The following is a 24,403-nucleotide window of genomic DNA, read 5'->3' as shown; positions in this document are numbered from 1 at the left end:
GAATGAGAAGTACTGTGTTTTCAGAAACAGGGTCTTCCCAGCTGTCCTTGACTTACATCTTGTTCTTCAAATCTTTGCACTTGAAATTTCACAAATTATTCCAAAATTTGAGGTATATTGCATTGTACATTTCCACACCGTAGATATGAGTGTTTTATAATCAAAACATATTTTATGACATTTTTGCAAGCTTTAAACATTTATCAAACAGAGTTTGTATCAACATTGGGCCTGACCACTAAAATAACAACTGCATTCTTAACAGATGTAATCATGGAAGATTATATTTTTTCAGAATACAGCATTTGAATCTGCTGTTGTACATTATATTCTCAGAATGTAGCTATTTATAAAGTAACTGCAATTAACCAGCAAGTCATAGACAATGGGCGTGATTTTAACCCTACCCGCCCAGCGGAAACCGGATGGGTGGGCATTTAAAATCGTCCAGGATACTTACCTGCCCTGGAGACAAGACACCCACCCCATTTTACGTATGCATGTTGGATCCTAATGACGTCATTGGAACCCGACTGCAATTTTAACTTGGCGGTCTGAGCGGGAAGTTGCAGAGTTTTTCATCAGGTGAAGACAGTGAGGAAGGGGATCGGGGTCAGAAGAGGCCCAAAAAGGAAGTTTTTTTTTACTTGTGGGCCAGGAGGAGCAGGAGTGCGACCCCCGTAATCCTACCTCCTATCTCTTGTCGGTAGGCGGCCTCTGGCTGCGCAATTTTACACTGCTTCCCGCCTACTTCCCAACCAAAATGGGGAGGAGGGGGAAAAGAAGTTGGCCAGTGGGATTTAAGTGAGGCAGAGGAGTTAAACACTGTGCATTTCAGATTACAGAATGACATTTTACTGACCTATAATTAGTTTGGCTTATGTAAATAATTGCTGAAATTGGGATGCTGATGTTTACTAATTTTATAATAATTTTTTCCATGCCAAAAATCCCAATTTTTAGTGACACTTAACTAAAGTGATCTTCTCCATCCGTTTGTAAAACGCAGATGGAATAAGTCAACTTGTCACTGTTGGTGACTGAATGCTCTGTAAAGGCTGTGCCTGCTCAGTAATGGTGTAATGTAGCTTGTTTAACATGATGTGGAGAAAACTCTTCTCCTTCACAATACACACCAAATCCATGTAGATCAGCGAACTTGAAGATAACCTGTATCATTCTCTGCAACACACAGATGTAGTAGACTATCAGTCATCCACAAAATTATGACTGGAGCAGCATCTTAAGAGTTTCGAGTGTTTACACATTTCTGTATCTATTCTAGCTATGTGAACTGCTGCAACACCAATGCATTATTATTCTGCATCTGTGTAAAAAAAAAGTTCATGAAAATACTAGCAATGAAATTTCACACTGTGGGATTCTCTCCTCACTAGTATTATCACTTGGAATGTTACCCCTTGTATGCAAGAGTTCAAATGCAAAGTTAACCATCACTTGCTGAACCAGAATTATTGAATCATGTATTATGAATAGAAAAACTGTAACTTTCCAATTGATGCCCTGGTACAATTTGTCCAAGTTCTTCTGTGCCCTCTAGAGTCGGGGCAGATTTATGATATGTCTGTCCTTTCGCTGCATTCCCTGCATGCTTCTACATTCTGTAGTTGTCACACAAGAAAGTTCATATTTCAGAGAAATTACACTACATAAACTGTCATTGTACAATTGGAAGTGTTCCCCATGCTCCCCAATGAATCAGTGATTTTGCTCAGCTGAGTCACACAGAACAGAAGGTCCCAGCTTTAATCCTTGGCCTGTGTTGAATTAGCTGATCTCAGCTGGGATGGCAATAAGGACACTAAAATAGCCTTAGCACCCCTGTGTTAGAGAGGAAAAAATTTAGCTGGGATTAGATGGCCCCTGTTGGAAGTATGTGTGTAAATGTTGGGTTAGGACAGGATTAAATTAGACTCTGATGGCCTCTTCAGTTGAATAACCTACCTTCAAACATTGTCAAGGCTCACCCATAAATAATGGTATCGTGGGAGGGTACTCAAGGGCAACTAACACCCTCAGAGCTGTTCAGCAAAGATTTAATGCTTTCAGGAGAAAATTGGCAAAAGAAAAATAAATGATCTGCATAGACATCCATGGTTTCTGTTCTATCATAGCATGATAAGCAGCTACAACAGTAGATATTTGTTGATTTTCTTTTTACAAAAGGCTATTGTGTTAAGAATAAGAACCTTCTGTGTGGCGCTGTGGTGCAGTACATTGATCCTTTCATGCCTCAAGCCACCTAGCCAAGAAAATGAGCATGTAACTTGCTCCTGTGCCTCTACCAATGTTTGGTAATTGGTTATTATAGATGTAGCTAGAGAAGTGGGGAAAATTAATAAATGTAGCAAATACCCAGTTTAAATTCTATTGAAAATCCATGGGCGCTAAATTGGGCAGTGTAGTGCCCGTTGTTTTGGCGTTACGCGGCCCCTCCGACATCCAAGATGGCGTCTTGGGTGCGCACACGCGTTTCCTGCATGACGTGCGCCAGTCGCCACCTTGGTATAGGAGTTAGCGCATGCGTTAATCCCGATCGCTGGAAGCATGTAAAGTAGGGAGAAAATGGCTGCAATCAGTGTGCAACGCTGATTTAAAGTGATACACACAATTTTGGACCTTAACGCTCAACTCAACGCACAGTCTTATCCCCAACCATCTAATCTTTTCTTACAGTGCCTGAAGGACCCCCCCAACAGCACCATTTAAAGGGCCATGTAGGTGTTGCAGGTTAGTTGCTGGATTATTGCTTCTGGCTGCTGGAGGAGTGGAAAGTGTTTTTTAAAGCTCCCTATTCTTATTGAGAGTTCCTACACTACTTTTGAGAGTGCTTTGGTAGGTATTGCCTTACGGGTCGGAAAGTTACAACCCTGGTGGAACAACATTCCTGCCAACCATGGGTGGTCTGCTAGAGCTCCCGTTGGGCATTGAGCATGACTGGGAGCATGCAGAGAGGCCACGCCCATCAGGTCAAGCTGCGAGGAGACGGAGGACGAGGAGGCACAGGAGGCCCTACCAAATGAGGGCCTTCAGGGATCAATTCTCTTACCTCAACATGACCGAGGAGGATTGCATCCGACGCATGAGGTTCACCAAGGAAGCCGTCACTGAGATCTGTCAATTGGTGCGGCCACAACTGCAGCCGCAGAACAGGGCGAGGACAGCATTGCCTGTGGCTGTGAAGGTCACCGTGGCACTGAATTTCGACGGCTCAGGAGCATTTAAGCCCTTTGTTGGCGACATGTGCAACATCTTGCAGTATTCAGTGCACTGCTGCATAACAGAGGTTACAGATGCACTGTACCACATGAGGAACAGGTTCATCACCTTCCCTCTCGACAGAGACAATCAGAACGACCGAGCACAGGGGTTCGCCCACATTGCTGGCTTCCCCATGCTGCAGGGTGCCATGGACTGCACACATATTGCCCTGCGTGCCCCGCACATCAACTCGGCTGTCTTCGTCAACCGAAAGGGCTTCCACTCCCTCAACGTTCAGCTGGTGTGCGACCATCTTGGAGGCCGATGCCCGCCACCCTGGGAGCATCGCATCTTGGAGGCCGATGCCTGTCACCCTGGGAGCAGTCACGACGCCTTCATCATGCGGCAGTCCAACGTACCAGCTATCTTTCATTCGACTCGGCAAATCAAAGGCTGGCTACTGGGCGACAAGGGCTATCCCCACACGACGTGGCTCATGACATCGGTCAGGAATCCATGCACATGTGCACAGCAGGCCTATAATGAGTGCCATGCTGCCACACGCAACATTGTGGAGCACACCATTGGCCTCCTCAAACAACCCTTCTGCTGCCTAGACTGGTCTGGAGGAGCCCTGCAGTACTCCCCTGAGCAGGTGGGCAGATTTGTGGTGGTCTGCCGCATGCTGCACAACCTCGCCATCATGAGGGACCAACTTTTGCCACCAATGACTGCAGAAGATCCTGAGCCAGAGGTGGAGGAGGAGGCTGAGGAGGAAGAGGCGGAGGAGCAGGAGGAGGAAGAGGCTGAGGAGGAGCAGGAGGAGGGGGTGGAGCCGGAAGAGGAGGTGGAAGAAGATGCAAGGTTGCAGCAGGAACCACACGCCTTGTCTGCAAGGGCTGTGCGTACTCGCCAGATCCGTGCCCGCTATCAATAATTGGAACTACATCCCCCAACTCACCAACAGTCCTACATTCCCCACCTTTCCCCTCCCACAAGACAATCAAATCGCCCTCCATCAGATTACACATTGATGTCCCTCTCAGCTTATTGCATGAATAAAAGCCACCACCAAATGCCAAATCAAACTCTCATTTATGAATTAATAAATGAAAATATGCAAACATAACAGAACTATTTACCCTTGTGCATTCCCTTAGTGCCTGTTGTCCGTGTGCCTTTACCTATCCTAGTGCTTCCCCAGTGGCTGGAGCATGGGTGGTGGAAGGCTGCTGGCTTTCAATGGAGGAACATCCAGATGGCCTTGGAGGACGACCTCGAGAGCTCTGGGCCTGGAGGGCCTGGCTTCAGACTGCACCATCTGGGCATAGGCTGCAACAGTCTGGCCTGGCTGGCCGAGAGGCAACAACAGGGGCACTGGCGGAGTGGCAGGGGTGGGAGCAGGAATGCTGTCGTCCTGAGAGAGGACAGCAGGTCCGACTGCCATGGCGCCACTGCCATCTCCCGGGGTGGCGCCTCAGCACTCCTGGTGATCGGCTGGAGAACGGATTGCTGGAGTTCTGTGATGCCCTGGAAGCCCCGTTCCACAGTGGTCCCCAGAGCCACGATAGCAGTAGTCTGAGCTTCCAATGCTGCAGTCTGAGCTGCAAATGCAGTAGTCAGACCTTGGATGGCAGATGTTTGTGCTGCAATGGATGCTGTGACATCAGTCATTAGACGCTGCATCATGGTGGGTTCCACTGGTGTGCTGATGGAGGTGACCACCCATTCCATGTTGGAAAGGATGGGCTCAAAGCTCTGCGCAAAGCCCTGTGCCAAGTTGGAGCTGGACTCCTCCATGCCCTTTTTCATTACGCGCAGGCTTTCTGGCAGGTTTTCCAGTGCCCCATGCATTTGCTGGTGAACGCCCATCAGCCGTCTTCTGTAGCCTGAGCCCATCAAAGTCCTCATCTGACTCCTCTGCAGCAGAACTAGTGAGCGACCTCGCCCTCCGGCGAGTTGGCTCCCGTGGTATCCGTTCCCTCTGCCTCGGCTCCTGCGCATTTGTGCTCGATGTCTCACCACGTGCAGATCCCTCCTCTAACCTAACCTCTAAAGGACGCACAGTGTCAGTCTCTGAGCTGGTGGAAGCAAGTGTCAGATCGAGTGAAAGTGTGGCTTCAGTTTCTTCCTCCTCCTCCTCCTCCTCCTCCTCCTCCTCCTCCTCGGGTGCCACCACGTGTTCTTGGGTATCAGCAATGACAAAGGGAAACAGGTTGAGTTGTGGAGTAGGGAGAGGAGCAAATAAGAGGTGTGTGCTGGCAGCGTGTGCAGTACGTGAGTCAGAAAAGATTATGGGAGGAGGGAGATGTGGAAAAGGAGAAGAATCATTTGATATGCAGAGACCCCCTTGACCGGGACCTCCAGCGCGGCACGTTGTAACGGCTGCAGCGACGGCCCACTCAATAATCCGCAGCACCGACTCCTCTAGGGGGGTGAGGACGTGTAGACGTGCCCATCTAGCCTTAGGTCCCTCCTGCTGGCGGGTGTTATGCGCTACCTTCTCCTGCAAGACAGAGGACAGTGTGTCAGTGAGTGTCCTGCAAAGTGTGTGGGTGGTGTGCCTGTCATGGTCGAATAGCTGCCAGTTTGTATGACTTGAGTGGTGGTTGTGTGGCCTGCAAGTGTGGTATTATGTGCGGGTGAGATGCAGCATTGCGTATGGATGGCAGTGTTTGTTGGTGGGTGGGTGGGTGGGAAGGTGTCGTGCATCGAGTATTGGTGCAGTTAGTAGGATGTGCCACTTGAGACTTGCATTCACTCACCTTGACCACTCGTGTCAAATCATTAAATTTCTTGCGGTACTGCACCCACTTGCGTGGTGCAATGCTCCTCGCATTCACCTCCTGTGCCATGGCCTGCCAATGCCTACGCAGCTGTAGTCTAGACGGTTTCTGGCTACCCTGCAGTACATGGCTGCCTTCCTCTGGTCCACACCTTCCACCAGGGCCTCCAGAGCATCGTCGGCGAATCTTGGTGCCCGCTCTCTTGCTGGTGCAGCTACTCGTGATGCCATTCTCCCTTCTCCTCCTTGACTGTGTATCTGCCATTGGAAATGTGCCTGCACCTTTAAGTAGTGCAGGCAGCTGATGACGTGCACTGTCCAAGCCCCATTTCCAACTTCCTCATTCTCCATGCAGCCTCTCAGCAGCGAGGGCTGCGCTTGCTGCACGGAGATTTCAGGGTAAGTAGCAGGCAGCACGAAGTTCACATGCTGCCTGCGTATGGTCTGTTGGGCACGGGGTGGTATCGCCCAGAACGGACCCTTATCCAATTCTCCCCCCATATCTTTTATATTGTCCGAAGTACTAAGGTGCACCGCCAAAGTAAACAGATGGAGCAATTATGATCGCATTGACTAAGCAGCTAAGGAGTGAGATTATCATTATATCATGTTTCTCAGCAAAAATGAAGTTGAAATGTTTGTTGTGAATATTAGGCAAGCCTGTGTAAACTTGAACTTCTCTAAATAGAAAATAATGAAAATAGACCCGACAAAACAGAAAAACCAAGTTGAGTGTAAACAGGAAAGACTTGGAGGGGATACAACTGAGATTGCCATTTCACTACACTAAGTTTGTGGTTTTGACCAGACAGTAGATTTAAGTATTTATGTCATTTCACTTTCCCATGTTTTTATAGCCACACATCTCAACACTTTATTCCTCTTGATTTGAGAGGGTAGGTGTGAAGTGTGCAGGTTTTTCCATTGCATTGAATTCATTGATTCATCCATCAAGAGGTGTTCATGTGGGGAGGAGATGCTAGGAGAGAGAGAAGAATAAAAATATCTCTTCTTCAAAGCATGGAAGCCTCAGAATTGTGGTCTGACTAAGAGCAACATGAAACTACATCATGAGCACAGCATATTAACTGCTACTAAGTTGCTGAATAAATGAGCATCTGTTCATTTTTATAATGCACAAATCCCTTGTTATATCCCTATCTGTATTTTACCATGTAGTAACTAGGATTTTGTTGTTAACCGCTAACCAGCAGTTGTCCTTTGTATAAAAATTTTGGCACTGTTTCTGTATGCTGCCTTAATGTATAGTAAGTATATTACTTAGTGTTACCGTTTTGCATAACCGATACAGTGCAGATTTGCAATATGGCATAGTAGAATATAACCCCTTTTGATGCCAAACAGGCTATCCAGGGAGTGATGTGCAGAAAGAGGGATGGAAAATTAAAGGGCTTAGTAAACCTACGGAACTCTTGTAGAACGCGTTAGCTGGCTTAAGATTGGCATATTGTACAAATATCGAAAACAAATGGGATGGAGTAAAGCATTCTTCCCCTGGGTACAAATTATCATCTTCTTGATCAAAGAATGGTGTATCCAGGTGTGACCCGAGGGCAATCCAGCCCTCAAAGCATAGACAACTCAGTCCTATTCGTACTCATGTTCCTTCTTTGCTGGTTTGTCTTGTTCTCAATACCCATCTCTTTGACCTAGCCTTTGGTCATCCTTTCTACTGTCTTCCCTCCAGGCTCAGCATCTATTTTCATAACGACTATTTGTGAAGCACTTGGGATTTTTTTTACATGAAGAGTGCTAAATAAATGGTAGTTACTGTTGTTGCCCACATTCCTAAAATTGCTCCTGGGAGAAAGTATGTGTAAGATGCATTAATACATTGACCCATGTTAACTGTTTTTTCAGGAGCAAACAATGGGAAACATGACTATTTACTTTATTCACACGAAGCGTGAATTTTGTACAATTGAAACTGATGTAAAAGCACAAGGGAAACCTGGAACAGAGCAGGAGATGGCTTACAGAACTAGGTTAAAGTTGCTCTTATATTGTTATGGATGGGGTGTTGACATTGCTGGTTCCTGAAGCATGGATCTTGTGCAGCTGGCAGGAACCTACCCGATTTTCCAAAAATGGTGCCAGAAAGACCCAGTTGCTGCGGCTCTGCAAAATCCACGCTTCTGAACCTGGTGGTTACAAACAACCTGCCAACGCCAGTAAAAATGTAGCTGAAAAGGAGATTATTGCTGATTTTTGCTGCATAGGTATTGCATTAAGCAGAGGGGTTTAGGGAGGGAATTCCAGACTGCGGGGCCCAGGAAGCTGAAGGCATGGTCGCCAATGCTGGGTTGAAGGGGAGGGGAGATGTCCAAGAGGTCAGAGTCAGAAGAATGAGCACTTAGAGAGGGGACAGGGGTGGTGTAGGGCTGGTTACAAAGGGAAAGGTGAGGGCACAAAGGCCTTTTAAACACGAGGATTAGAATTTTAAATTGAAGGGACTGGGAGCCAATGTAGGGAGATAGATGAGCGGGACCTTGTGCAGGCTAGGATACGGCAGCTGAGTTTTGGATGAGCTGAAATTTATGATGGTAAGTCCACCAGGAGAACATAGAAATAGTCGTGTCAAAGGTATGGATGAGAGTTTCATTATCAGATGGGCTGTGGCTGGAGCGGAGGTAGGTGGAAGTAGATGGTCTTTGTGATGGAGAATATATTGGGTTGGAAGCTCAGCATGGAGTTGAATAGGATCCGAGATTGTGAGTAGTCTGGTTCAACCCGAGACAGTGGCCAGAGAACGGGATGGAATCGGTGACAAGGGTAGGAAGTTTGTGGCGGAAGGCAAACACAATGACTTCAGTCTCCCCAGTGTTTAACTAGATGAAATTGCTGCTCATCCAAGACTGGATACCAGATAAGCACGCTGACAACACAGAGACAATGAAGGGAGCAGGAGAGATGGTGATTGAGATAGTAACCGGGCAGGGAGGCTTCAGTAAAGGGCAAGGTGTCGCTACCCATGAGCCAAATTTCATTCAATGCCAGAATATTAATTCAGTCATCCACAATAAGCCCGTGGATGGCAGAGCCTTGTTCACGAGTGAATGGACAGTCTAGGGGGAAATCCAGAGAGGGGCGATGACTGTGGGTCCATTAGCAGAATCCAAGACAGCAGAGATGAGTGGGATGGGAAAGAAGCTGCCGAGGTTAGGTCCCAGCAGGTGGGGAGGTCATGAGAGAGAAAGATGAGACAGTTTGGGTTGCTACTGATAAGGAGGCAGTGATTGGTGCGTCGATGGGTCCTTCAAAAAATGCCAAGAGAGGCACAGAGGTTGCTGTGGACATATCCAAGGGGGAGTCAAGCCTGCAACAACGGCAGGAGAGTAGGAAGACAAAGGAGCAGTGATGAGTTGGGGTAGGGATTGGGGGAGAGAAGTACTGAACAGGGGAGAAATGAAAGGTGGTATGTCTGGTGATAGGAAGGGGAGAAGACGTGAAATAAGGGTCTTAGAGGGGCCCAAACATTTTTTAATAAGTAAGGAGATAGAAGCAATAGGTTTGGGTCCAGAACGGCAGCCAAAATGGGCACAGGGAATTGAGATTAGGTAAGCATGGCAGAGATTAGAAATTACGTGTCCTGTTTAGAAATTACGGGCGCTAAATTGGGCCGTATAGCGCCCGTTGTTTCGGCGCTACACAGCCTCTCCAACATCCAAGATGCCGTCTTGGCTGCGCATGCACGTTTCCAGCGTGACGTGCACCGGACGCCATCTTGGTATAGGAGTTAGCGCAGGCACAAATCCTGAACTTCGGAAGCATGTAAAGTTAGGAGAAAATGGATACTATCAGTGTGCAACGTTGATTTAAAGTGATAGATACCATTTTGGGACTTAACGCTCAACTCAACGCACAGTTTTAACCCCGGCCATCTAAACATGTCTTATAGTGCCTGGAGGACCCCCCAGCGCTATTTAAAGGGACCATGCAGGATTTACAGGTTAGTGGCTGGATTATTGCTTCTGGCTGCCGAGACATTTGTAACTGTTTTTGGAGGTCGCCTATACTTGAATACTAGGACTAGAGGATATAGCCTAACATTTAGAGCCAGGACGTGCAGGTGTGAAGTTAGGAAATGCTTCTACACGCAAAAGGTGGGAGAAGTTTGGAACACTCTTCTGCAAACGGCAGATGCTAGCTCAATTGTGAATTCTAAATCTGAGATTGATAGATTTCGGTGAACCAAGGGTATTAAGGGATATGGGACTACGGCAGGTATTTGGAGTTAGGTCACAGGTCCACCATGATCTAATTGAATGGTGGAACAGGCTTGAGGGGCTAAATGCCACTGCCACTTGCTGCCTCCTGATATGCGCCATCTTCTCCTGCAAGTGAGATGTGTGTCTGGGTGATGTGCCCGTCATTGTTGAATAGCTGCCAGTGTGTGTGTGTGGCCTGTGAGCTTTGGGTGGGCGGCTTGCGACAGTGGTAATGTGTAAGGGTGAGAGGAAGCATCTGATTGGAAGAGTTGAGTACTGATGGAAAGAGTGTTGGTATGTGGGTGATGGGGGGTGTAGTGCATGGAGCTGTGGATGTGGCTAGTGGTGTAGTTGGTAGGAGAAGCCACTTGACAGCTGACCTCAATCACCTTGACCACTCATGTCAAAGCATTGAACTTCTTCCTGCACTCCATCCAGGCATTGACTTCGTCCCCCGCTGTCTCCCACTGCCTTTTGCGTATATGTCTGGAGGGCCTCTTGCTCCCGCCTCCCGCCCCCACGGTGGATATAAGATGTCCCACCTTCTGTCCACCTCTTGCACCAAGGCCTCTAGTGCATCAATAGAGAACCTTGGTGCACGCACTCTCGCAGGCCTGATACCTACTCAGATCGGCAGATTGGTGAGGGTGGCATGCAGATTGGAGGATGTGGGATTTAGTAGTGCACAACCTTTATTCAATGTTTTAACATAACTCATCAGTTTGTAAACGTAGGGATGGGAACTGCATTTGGGTTTTGCATGTGCGATATCTGATCTCTGTTCAGACTCCGTGCAGACAGCAGACTATTATTTTCAGCAAATAACAGGTACAGCTACCTTTAAGAGATTTTTAAGCGACAGCCTGCCTTTAAGAGATTGGGGCTCCCCTGCTGGTGGAAAGTGCGAATTGCATTGAATCCTCATGTCAGCGCTGATTCGGAACTCTGCTAGAAGTTAAATCCTCAGGCCTCAGGAAAGTCTCGTCCTTCCTGCGCAGGGGCCATTGGGCGTGGGGTAATAGCGGATCACGCTACTTCCGCCCAGTAATAGGCCTTATCCAATTTTTTTTCCCCCCTTCATGTCCTGGTCATAAACAGAGAACCATCTCCCTTACTCCAAGTGCCTTGTATTCTTGAGATGCAAGATACTGCTAACATTTACTGTAAATGATAACTATGAGTAATCTTTCTAATTTAGGCTAAATAGCCATATGGGAAATTTCTGTTTGGGAGACTATAAAATGGCCTTAGTGAGCAGTAATTTGACATGGAGATGTAAATAGCCATTAATCACATCAGGATAATCTCATGGTTCCAAAATATATACAAAATGTGAATTCTGCATTGGTATTGCAATTTATTGATGCAACATTTTTGCACATCTTTTACTTCCAATTGCCTCTATAATTTTTCCTTAAATGTCTCTGTCAGTTTCACTCCCTTGAAATGGAGAACCTCCTACATGAAGTTAAAAATGAATAATAAAGACAAATCATTTGTATTCAGTCAGGATAAAGGACAATCTCCTGCATCTGGAACTTGTAACAAAAACACTGTCGCTAAATAAAATTCCAAAGTGCTTTTTTAATTTTTAATCTGTAGGAAGTGTCGTTATCTACACATATTTCTTTCCAATTAATAGCTGTAGGCCTCAATAAATTTTATTGAAGTGTGGCTGACTGTATTCTACCTACAGTCAGATATATTAAGTTCGAAATTACTTAAAAATTAGAATCTGCTTTTGTTTTCATTTCCTGGAACATAGATAGTGAAGTAATCAAGATCTTGATCTGAGGAAATGGAGTCCTTCAAAAATCAGTCCGGTCAGAACTTTGTCCTGAAATGATTTCTATGAGCATGTATGCTTAAACTAGAATGTATTCGGAAAATACTTAATATTTCTCACCTAGTATGTTACTGTCTTCCTCGAGACTGTCCACATGTAAAGAAAATCCAAAATAATATACCCACGTTGAAGAAAAATAAAATTAAACTTGGTGCTGTGGTGCTTAAAATGTTTCTAGCATAAAAGAAAATGCATGATGACAAGAATAAAATTCATGGTGTTCTGAATGTTCTTTATCTTTATCTTCTAATACTGGTCGAGCAAAAACAATTAGAGTTCAGGAGAACTGAAATATGGCAACAATTAAGTACTAAAGTATTGACAAAGTAACATAAGAACATTTATCTATGTTCACTATTGTGCTTGCGGGTGTATGAAATTATTACTCCTTGAGTAATGATTAATTTTTAACATTCTGTATATTGGTGGTTTTAAGTAGGAGGATAACACAGATACCATGGGATAGAGCACCAACCAGCAGTCAATGGGATATGTATAAAGAGTTGCAGCAGATAATGATAATCTTATGTAACTAAGATCATTAGCACTTTTAACAGCTATGTGTGTGTGTATAATAATATATATCATATGTAGCTAGTTTAATAAGCTGGCATAGACACTAGCTTCTTTGCTGTGAACTGTGATTCCGTGGAGAATATTTGCATGCACTTAACCTGTGGTCTTGTTCTTCAATCCATTGACTTTTCCATAATTCCCTGCTACAATACACATCAAGTACATTATTATTGGTTGATTGTACTTCTGGTTTCCTTCATTTAACTGCATTCACCAGAAATACTCTCTCATTGCGCACAATGAAGAAACATTAATAATAACAATCAGGCTGATCGCTTAGTTTGTCAGTAATTTAGGTTTATGTTCACAATCAGCAACACAATCCTACCTAAATTTCTCTTAATATTAAAACTGCAAAGTATATTTTTTTTAGCAGCAAACATTTTATTTTGGGTCAGAGTATCATTTACTTTTTGACCACATACTTATTTAGCTTCTTACTGCTCTGTATCGTCTTCTGTGTGGGGTGTATGAACAGGGCTAAAAAGGTTGGATGCCTGGAAGTGTATTTATATTTGTATTTAGATCATCCTCTGTCAGAATGCACATATTTTAACAAATATGGTCATATTACATTAAGTGAGCATTAAAAATAGAAATTAAAGAGAACATAGACGGAACTGCAAATAAAGGAAGTCATCAAAGAAAATGATGACTGGAGAAAATATACTATTGGGAAGTAGAATAAAGAAGTGAGAAAAGTATTTAGAAATGCTATGGAAACAGATAAAAAGGGATTGGAGAGTTTTTTTTAAAATGGGTGCGATAATGATTTTAAGGACGACTCATAATTTACTCATCAGCACCTAGAATAGGTGTAAATAAAATTACGTTTGGTTGTTAATTTGAGGTCTTAATGCTAAAATGCTGGGCGCTAAATTGGGCAGTGCAGCGCCCGTTGTTTCGGCGTTAACGGCCCCTCCGACATCTAAGATGGCGTCTTGGATGCGCACGCACATTTCCTGCATGACATGTGCCAGACGCCATCTTGGTATAGGAGTTAGCGCATGCGCTCATCCCGAATGCTGGAAGCATGTAAAGTAGGGAGAAAATGGCTGCAATCAGAGTGCAACGCTGATTTAAAGTGATACACACAATTTTGGACCTTAACGCTCAACTCAATGCACAGTCTTATCCCCGACCATCTAAACTTTTCTTACAGTGCCTGAAGGAACCCCCACCAGCACTATTTGAAGGGCCATGCAGATGTTGCAGGTTAGTTGATGGAGGTGACCACCCATTTCATGTTGGAAAGGATGGGCTCCAAGCTCTGCGCAAAGCCCTGTGCCAAGTTGGAGTTGGACTCCTCCAAGCCCTTTCTCATTATGCGCAGGCTTTCTGGCAGGCTTTCCGGTGCCTCAAGCATTTGTTGGTGTACGCCCATCAGCCGTCTTCTGTCGCCTGGCCCATCAAAGTCCTCATCTGACTCCTTTGCAGCAGAACTAGTGAGCGGGTTGGCTCCTGTGGTATCCGTTCCCTCCGCCACGGCTCCTGCGCATTTGTGCTCGATGTCTCACCACGTGCAGATCCCTCCTCTAACCTAACCTCTAAGGGACGCGCAGTGTCAGTCTCTGAGCTGGTGGAAGCAAGTGTCAGATCGAGTGACGGTGTGGCTTTTTAAAAAAAAGATTAACAATTATATGACAATTATATGATATCAGCAGGGGGGATTTTAACCACCCCACGATGGGCGGGAAAGGGTCGGGAGGTGGGGCTGGGGCTTAAATTGGTAAAAATGTGAAACCTGAGCCCAACCGCCATGAACGCGCCTACTTCTGGTTTTACCACGGCGGGCTGGGAGACGACTGAGTAACCTGCTCTGGTGAGCAGGTCCGTAATTATAATGTGTTAATGAGGCTACGTTCCTCAGATTTTGGCAGCCATTTAAATTTAATGGCTGCAGGTTTCTCAGGGTTCGGTAAACCTGGCAGCTGAAGGGAGGAGGAACAGTAGTGCTCCCCCCGGCCCCTCAAGCAAATCTTCTGCCGCGATCGGCCGCCCGCCACCCCCCCTCCGAACCCAGGTTATCTCTCCCCCCCACACCGTCCCCATGATGTCTCCTCCCCCCCGGGATGTTTTCCCCTCACGATGTCTCCTCCTCCCTGCGATGTCACTTCCCCCCCCCCCGCGATGTTCCCCCCCCCCCCCCCCGGCGATGTCTCTCTCCCCCCCCGACAATGGCTTCCCCCCTGCCTGTGACGCCTCCCCTCCCCTCAACTTCTCCCCTCCTCCCCCCGCCCATAATGTCTCCCCCCCACTGCTGCACTCCGAGCACCCCCACCCCACACTGACCACCGATCTTCTCGATTGGTAGGAATTGCGTCTTGGCCAGCAGGCTTTCCCCCCTGGCAGACGGCTAGCCTTCAATCCTGCTGGCTGCCGGGCGAGAAACAGAGTAAAAAAATTATAATGAGATTCTCCGTTAAATTCTGCAGGACCTCCACCTTCCCAGTATTTCTGGGTTTCTCAGCCATAGTATCTGAAAAGCATTGTCCTTCCAACAATTTTTTAAAAATTATTCAGATTTCCTTATTATGATTAATATTTTTTTCTCTATTGACTTTTAAAAGAATATTAGAAAACATGTTTGAAAATGAATAATGATGATCATTGGCAAACATGGTCTTGGAGGAGTGTTGAACTTGACAGTGTTGCATGTGTTGCTGTTAATTAATTCAGGGTGCTACAGTGATCTTGCCAATTCAACTGTGTTGTGTTAATTTTGTTTCCTCATGTTCTCAAGCAACTCACTTGATGTCCATCGTCGTTCACTGTTTCAAAACTTCAACAGAAATTGACAGAGGGGAAAATATTAATTCTTTTTAACTGTTGAATATTTGGAAAGGGATACTGGTGGTGAGATTCCATCTTTAACCTGGTCATTTTTGATACTAACCCAGCTCTATTGTGAAATAGAACAGGATGCATTCGTATATAAATTCTTAGTATGAAAATTAAATGATTGTATATTTTTAAAATTTAAAGCAGGTTTCACTGAATGATTGCACAGATGCAGTTGAAATACTGTAATATAGTGGACTCAGTGTGGTATTATTTGGCCAAACCAATATACAGGTATTTGCCAACTAATACTGACTTTGGTCAGCCCTGATCATCTGTTTTCTGGAAAGATCGACTGCTCTCGGTAAGAGGGCGGTCAGCTGCAAATCACAAATAGCCAAATATGAATAGGCAAAAAAGTTGACATTAAAGATATGTTGCAGTCCTAATTATAATGTAGTGGTGAATGAGGGAGATAAATCATGTCTATCTATTTTGACTAGTTATAAGCTTATTGTTTGCATGATTAATTGAAAACCATATTTATACTGCATAACTATGGTACAGGTTTTCTTCAAAAATTAAGTTATGAACTCCGCAATTTTGTGTCTGAAAATCACCTGCAACTAGATGATGAATTAATGACTTGTTCCCAGGCCTCCACCAGTACAGAAATGAGCTGTTTACTGGGAAATGCACAATAACAGCTTGGGGATAACTGTCAAATCTAATTTTCCCTTACTCGTGTGGAAGGGTTCATGTCCACACTGAACATCTCCTCACAGCAGCACATCTAATATCAATCAGCACTGGCTAGAAGAGTGATGTATTCCATTGGGTGGCTCGTTGAAAGTTGGTTGTGACCATGTATTTATTTAAATTGCAATTTGTTTGTGCTTAATTGACTTGTTATTTTCTGCCTGTAATGCTGGAATGGAATAATTCCGACATATCTGGTCTTGCACCTACTCTGTCCCTATCACTCAGGTATGTCCTGTTCACAAAAAGCAGGACAAACCCAATTTGGCCAATTACCGCCCCATCAGTCTACTCTCAATCATCAGCAAAGTGATGGAAGGTGTGATCGACAGTGCTATCAAGCAGCACTTACTCACCAATAACCTGCTCACCACTGCTCAGTTTGGGTTCCGCCAGGACTACTCGGCTCCAGATCTCATTACAGCATTGGTCCAAACATGGAGAAAGGAGCTGAATTCCAGAGGTGAGGTGAGAGTGACTGCCCTTGACATCAAGGCAGCATTTGACCAAGTGCGGCACAAGGAGCCCTAGTAAAATTGAAGTCAGTGGGAATCATGGGGAAAACTCTCCAGTGGCTAGAGTCATACCTAGCACAAAGGAAGATGGTAGTGGTTGTTGGAGGCCAATCATCTCAGGCCCAGGACATTGCTGCAGGAGTTCCTCAGGGCAGTGTCCTAGGCCCAACCATCTTCACCTGCTTCATCAATGACCTTCCCTCCATCATAAGTTCAGAAATGGGGATGTTTGCTGATGATTGCACAGTGTTCAGTTCCATTTGCAACCCCTCAGACAATGAAGCAGTCAGTGCCCGCATGCAGCAAGTCCTGGACAACATCCAGGCCTGGGCTGATAAGCGGCAAGTAACATTCACGCCAGACAAGTGCTGGGCAATGACCATCTCCAACAAGAGAGAGTCTAACCACCTCCCCTTGACATTCAGTGGCATTACCATCGCCGAATCCCCCACCATCAACATCCTGAGGGTCATCATTGACCAGAAACTTAACTGGACCAGCCACATAAATACTGTGGCTACAAGAGCAGGTCAGAGGCTGGGCATTCTGCAGCGAGTGACTCACCTCCTGACTCCCCAAAGCCTTTCCACCATCTACAAGGCACAAGTCAGGAGTGTGATGGAATACTCTCCACTTGCCTGGATGAGTGCAGCTCCAACAACACTCAAGAAGCTTGACACCATCCAGGACAAAGCAGCCCGCTTGATTGGCACCCCATCCACCACCTTAAACATTCACTCCCTCCACCACCGGCGCACCATGGCTGCAGTGTGTACCCTCCACAAGATGCACTGCAGTAACTCGCTAAGGCTTCTTTGACAGCACCTCCCAAACCCGCGACCTCTACCACCTAAAAGGACAAGGGTAGTAGGCGTATGGGAAAACCACCACCTACACGTTCCCCTCCAAGTCACACACCATCCTGAATTGGAAATATATCGCTGTTCCTTCATCATCACTGGGTCAAAATCCTGGAACTCCCTACCTAACAGAACTATGGGAGTACCTTCACCACAGGGACTGCAACGGTTCAAGAAGGCGGCTCACCACCACCTTCTCAAGGGCAATTAGCGATGGGTAATAAATGCTGCCCTTGCCAGCGACGCCCACATCCAATGAATGAATTTTTTTTTTAATAGACAGCTCTTATTGATACTTCATTGAAGGCTTGAACTCTTACATTTAATTGCCATTCTCCAGAGTTGTCAATCTTTAAGTATTGAAATCTATGAGATAGCCTTCCCAAAACTTGTTGGGGGTCATGGGCTCACCCAGTGTCCAGGGGCAGAGCCCTGGTGGGGAAACCATGGGCAAATCTCCTGGCTGCCCTTGGATTTTAAGCATTTTTGGAGGCAAAAGAATGGCTTTCCTTCCAAGATAATGCTGTAGGACATTTTTCTAGCTCTAGAAATTGAACAATTAGATTAAAAAATTGACAGTGACTCTGATTCATATTATTCCCCAAAATGGCAAAAAATCAGTCAGGGGCTTTTAAGTACATACACCCTATTCAGGTGAGAGCTCATCACACACAATTTTACCAAGATCTACCGGAGTTGGCTTAACATTCCCCTAACGGCTAGAGATGTCAATGTCAATGTGATCTTCTGATTCCATGCTGGATGAAGGAAAACTCCAGAAGGAGGGGCTATGATTGGTTGACTCCCCAATTGTGTGTTTGATTTCACTACAAGCCAAAATCTATTTGAAACAAGCACTCTGCTTCGTTAACTGCAATGTGTGGAATTTTCACCCTAGTCTCGATTACTCAAACCCTTGCTTTGAAGCACTACTATTGTTATGTGGCGATCGTAGCACCATAGAGGTGTGACTGGATAATCAAGGCTGTTTTCATCTCTGGTAAGAATGGTATACCCTAAAAGCAGGTGACCACACGAATTACTGAAGTAGTTCATTTTGCATGAGTTTAGAGCAACCTTTAAGTGAGACCGCGATATGGGAATCAAAGTGAGACTCACAGAAAATCTGTCTGTTTTTCTCCCTTTTGTACGTTCTTTGCACTTCTGTTGCCAATTGGTCTGTTGTCAGACCTCCATCAATGTTGATCTTTATCCAGCCGTCAGGAGAACACTCTTTCTGATTTCCTGTCCCCCCTTGTGGGGACACACCTCTTTATGTAGTGTAGCTCACATCAAGAAATAAGTACAGTTGGGAACCTGGCCTGTGTCCTTCATTCTATGACACTGTATTTTGGACCTCCAATTTACAGCAGCCCTGTGCTCCCTGACCCTACTTTTAATTTATATTAATTAATTTCCTATGATGTTGCTCCAGGACAAAAAAAATGTTCTCTCTTCATGTAACTGTGTTTCTGCTAGTTTCTCATTTATTTTCTAATTATTTCTTCCCCGCTTTCTATGTCTCTCATTCTATCTTTTACTTATCCTATAAAATAGGGATGCTAATTTGTGGTGGGGGCCTGCCATTGTTCCAAAAAGCAGAAATACTTCAATTAATTCACAAAAGAATGATGGACTGGGTGAAGTTAAAAAGTTATTTGTCATGGGGTTCAGTGGGTTATGTCATTTGAAACTTCAAAAAAAGAAATGCTCCCAAAAAATGTGATTGCAAAGCCCATAGAGTATTTGTTGAGAAAAATACAAGTGCAATTTAAAAAAGTGACTTACTTGGCTAATAGGTAAATGCACCATGTGTTAGAACATTAGCTAGCCATATGGACAAGATTTCAGGTTTGGTCCTGTTTTTGAGATAATCTGATCTCAGCCAGGCAACTATTGGGTGCCATATTTGTCCCAGCAACCAGGGGAAGAGGGAGGAAAAGCAACCAGGGTTTCTCATCACTATTCATGACCTGTACCTGCACCTATACAGATAACAGGTATGGACAAATTGTCGAGTTATTGTCTACCATTATTTTGTATGATCTTCTCAGAATCTAGGTTCTTCATTAAAATTGGTCTCAAGTATATAGTAATTGTAACTGATCTGCCTGTTTGGGCAACTAGTCAATACTTTGTTTCACCTCTCTTTCTTTCACCTCCTTTCTCAGCATTGTCTTGGAAACCAAGGGGAAGAGGGGAAAACATCTTAAGAGGAGTCCTGCTAATCTTTCATCACCCCACCATCATAAAAAAAAAGTGCAGGCACAATTCACTAAGCTATGTAGCTGTGCAAAGTAGCTTTGCAGAGATTCAAGTTTTAAAAACTTCAACATGCTGGGGTTGAATTTCTGAGGGTTCTCCCAATCATCCTCAGTAGAAAATCTGAGAACCCTGAAGAAACAGCGTAAATAGAATTTACACTGTTTCTCCATGATTTCTGCAGATCTTCTGATGAAGTTATGGTGGACGATCAGGGGAACTCCTGCGGAAATTCAACCCCACTATTACTGACCTGCAAACACTAGGCACACCGTATGGCACAGCCACTAAGGAGCACTGGTTTCCTACAAAATTTGGAAAGCCGTTTCACCTGTTTCAGACAAAACTGGAGTACACCATATATGCAGCCACTTTCCCTCACTGCATCCAAGCTCAACTTAGTTGCAGGACAAGACTACTCACCTTGGGGATTGAGGGGGTTAAAGGGTCAGACTGTGCTCGTAACTTGGCCGACTGGAGTTTATTTGCATTGAGTTGGCTCCAGCTGTTATACTAAAGCTGACACAACATGAATGTGGAGTCTGATAGACAGCACAATCAATATTCACTACAAGATTTAGACTGATAAACAAAATTGGTAGTATAATAACAGCATGAATGCCACATGACACTAAAGTGGAAGAAATTATTGCATCCGTCAACACGTTATTTGCCTGGATGGGCACCAAGAGCTAGAAGAAACCCAAGTTCGTAGGAGATTATGGACACAAACATCTGTCATGAGCAGAAATTGAATTTGAAATCCATCAATATCAGAGGTCTTGTTCATTCTGTACCGTCTTCTGTTGGTTGAGGCGCCCAAGAATGGATGGGCGTAAACCAGGGAGACCAAAGTAGAACAGAAAAATAAAATTGGGGAAACAAATCTGATTGTAACAAGATATTTTGTTAGTGCAGTAGCTCTGAGTTTTATTGAAAACCTGAGCTTCTCAGCAAAGGTAACACTTGTTGTTTGAAGGTCAGTGACAGCATGAAAATTTCATTCCCTGCAAAGTCCCTTTTTTGTACTTTGCATAGCAGCACAGCTTTACAGATAAAGGTTGTATTTTTTTCCAGGGAGAGGAAAAGAGAAGAGAAAAACTCCCAAAAATGTCCCCCCCCCCCCACCCCAGTGTAATGTAGTAAGACTGAGTTCGCAGTTTATTGTGATTTGGTAAGACACTGATTTAACCTAACATAGAAATCTACAGGACCAGAAAGGAACATTGCCACCCAGCTGGCCAGTCCCAGTACCTAGGAACTATTATCCTACAATATCGGTCATACCCCTCTATCAAATATTTCTTTAGCTACTTATCCAACTCTTTCTTGAAGTTGCTGATACAATTTATGTATTTTCTTTGTAGTGCACAGCATACATATATTTTTATGAATTCAAGTATGATGCATCATGGAAATTGAATACTAACTGCTTAAGTAGAAAGTTAATATGAAATGAATATATCAATTAGATGTCATGTATCACGCTGTTGCACTCAATAGAAGTTCAGAGCATTAATGAATACGCTCAACTTTCCTTACTTGTAACCTGGACCCCAGCAATGGCCTTCAGCTCCCTACTGCACCAGTATGATATTTTTGCATTTGCTACACCAAAGGACTTTTAGCTTCTGTGAGTGAAATCACCAATTTGGTGCTAAATTAGGGGCAGTTTTGTACTGTTCCCACATGCCCACTAGGTACTGGATTGAGACTGCCTAAAGTCGTTTCAATTAGGATATTGATACTACTAGACGAAGGAGAATTTCATTATGTCAATCTGGTTTGGATTTGAACTAGTGCTAACTCACTACCTGACCCAGTCCTGATCATATAAAAATAAAGAAGTATGTTGTTCACAGTCTCTTAAAATCAACTAAAAAATTTTTTTTAAATGTTTACAGGGTAGGCAAGATGGGGCATCAGTTGATCCATGGGAAGATTTCAATTTATACAAAGTTGTGGACAGATTTGGCTTTTTGCAGTAAGTTGTACTCTTTTTTTCCATAAATACTGAAAATTTTGAAGACATTTTTGCATTCATTTTTATTAAATTCCAGGTATATTTAATGTTCAATTTGTCATTGATATATGTCATTCTCTCAGTATTATAAAATGAGTGACAATGTTATGATGTACTTTCAGTGAACACGAGCTGCCTACGCCAACTGTATTGGAGGAAAAGGTAAGATATGTAATGCCAGTTGCAATAAATACTAGTTAATTATCATTGCACAATTCTGTATTGGTCTGTATATAGCAGCGGGCAAATAAGGCAGCTCTCAGTACCACACATGAAAAAAAAAATCAAAGCTTTTAGTAAACTGAAACTAAAATACTGTATTTAAAAGTAGGTTTAGAAGGATCGGTCTGGTGTCCATTGGAATAGTAGTACGGGAGGTTTGTGCTTCAATTTCCCAATGCAGTAGATTTCTGCTCTCTGCTGGGCTACTGCAAAACCGTCTGAACAAAGACAAAGCAGCATCCCCTGGGCAAGGAAAGGAAAATTAGAGTTGAGTGAACTTGAACCATCCCCACACACCCACCTAACAACTGGTTTCATAGCAGCACTGACTAAGGTCTGGAACAGTTATGCTACCCAAATTGTGTCATAAGCTACAACAGCAAGTCAGTACAAGACGTTTGTAACGTTTCTACAGGGCAGGCAAGATGAAGCACCAGTTGATGAATAGAAAGATGGTCAGGGAATAATGAGACATGAAGAGGGGAGATTTTATTTAGTATATATAATGAGGTGGTATTGTGTGTGAATAAAGTGAATTTTAATGCTCTTCCAATTGTGATGTACTGACATAAATCCCAGGATTTAAATTTAAATGACATTGACAACTCCTGCTATTTCATCTGCTATTGGCCAGATCAGGACAGAAAAGGGTTAAACAATTGTATAATGATTTTAACACATCTGAACCAATCCTGTTTTACTGTTCTTTTGTACAATCCAAATATTCAGCCGCAGCTGGAGTATTGCGTCCAATTGAAGGCCTTGGAGAGGGTGCAGAAGAGATTTACTATAATGGTTCCAGGGATGAGGGACTTCAGTTATGTGGATAAACTGGAGCAGACAAGGTTAAGAGGAGACTTGATAGAAGTGTTCAAAATCAATGTAATCAGATCAGCTATGATCTCATTGAATGGCGGAGCAGGCTCGAAGAACCAAATGGCCTACCCCTGCTCTTATCTCTTATGTTATGTTCTTATGTAAGGGTTTAGATAAAATAAATAAAGAGAAACTGTTCCCATCAGCGGAAGGGTCGAGAACCAGAGAACACAAAGTTAAGGTGATTGGCAAAAGAACCAAAGGTGACATGAGGAAAAACTTTTTTACGCAGTGAGTAGTTATGATTTGGAATGCGCTGCCTGAAAAGGTAGTGGTTTCAATCGTGGCTTTCAAAAAGGAATTGGATAAATACTTGAAGGGAAAAAATTTGCAGGACTACGGGGAAAGAGTGGGGGAATGGGAGGAACTAGATTGCTGTTATGAAGAGCTGGCATGGGCTCGATGGGCTGAATGGCCTCCTTCTGTGCTGTAAGCATTCTATGATTCTATGATTAGATCCTGCAGTCACTGTTGCCTTTTCTCTATGTCCCTCTTCTCTCATAATCCCTCTTATGCTTAGAGAAATGAGTAAATCTGCTGCAGCCTTCTCCCTGGTTTTCCAATAGCCTTCCATGGCTAAGTCAACAGAATGTGCAACCTGTTGCATATGTGTTGAGGCAGACAGAATGTGGTACGGAAAGAATGTGGTAGGGAATGCTGTACTGATTGCAAGAGCAGCATTGATAACTGTCTAGACTGCTCCTGTGTGTGCTTGGTATTGAAACTGGATGCAAAAGATGGAAAGTATTCCACTCACCAACAATATTATTTCTCCCCTTGCTGAGTACTCAAAATTTACCCCCTTCCTTCCTTCAAAATATGCTATATAGATATGGTTGTCAAGGGTAACATCTTGATACCTTTTTATATTTGTGCTGTCATTGTTCTGTAAATTCTGTCACCAAAAATGTTTTGGAATTTTCAAACATTGGTTTTTAATTTCAAAGATGCTTTGCTTTCTGGATGATTTCCTTTTACCTCATACTCCACATCAGATCAATTTACAAACTCTAATTTCAGTTTTAATAGACTGTTTAGTTTGTTGAAGATTGTGCCCCTGTAACAGTATATTTTTACTACCCTTTGAAGCACATCACTGTCTCAGTTGTGTTTTGTCTTTGATATGGAATAATCATGATTTATAGCAAAGCACAACTGTGAATTAGCTCTTGAGCTTCCATATGCAGAACAACCAACTTACTACACTACAACATCGCGTGTTTACTGGTTTACTCCTACCCATGTAGGCAGAACTGCTAACATACCTGGAATTGAAACCAACATCTGCGCTTGGATTAATTCTCTTATTTTTTTGAAAGAAAAATAACTATCACACACTGAGAATGACCTTGTTGCCCTCCCCACACACGTCATATCGGTTTATGGAGTGGTTCCAGCAGCAAACAAGTTTCATTGTAGGAGCATTGATAGACTTTCTCTTCAGGGC

General features: G+C 44.0%; 1 protein-coding gene across 1 annotated transcript in view; it reads left to right on the top strand.

Moving 5' to 3' along the window:
* The window catches only part of LOC137327967 (uncharacterized), a 247,551-nt gene that overhangs the window by 84,441 nt on the left and 138,707 nt on the right, over positions 1 to 24,403 (top strand). The window contains exons 3-4 of the mRNA XM_067993980.1: positions 21,740 to 21,819; positions 21,981 to 22,020. Of these exons, the coding sequence (XP_067850081.1) occupies positions 21,740 to 21,819; positions 21,981 to 22,020 (120 nt within the window). The remainder of the gene's footprint in view (positions 1 to 21,739; positions 21,820 to 21,980; positions 22,021 to 24,403) is intronic.

The sequence above is a fragment of the Heptranchias perlo genome, chromosome 12, assembly GCF_035084215.1.
Source record: "Heptranchias perlo isolate sHepPer1 chromosome 12, sHepPer1.hap1, whole genome shotgun sequence".
NCBI lineage: Eukaryota > Metazoa > Chordata > Chondrichthyes > Hexanchiformes > Hexanchidae > Heptranchias > Heptranchias perlo.
Note: the sequence above shows the minus strand (reverse complement) of the source record. Positions and strands in the feature narration are given on the sequence as shown.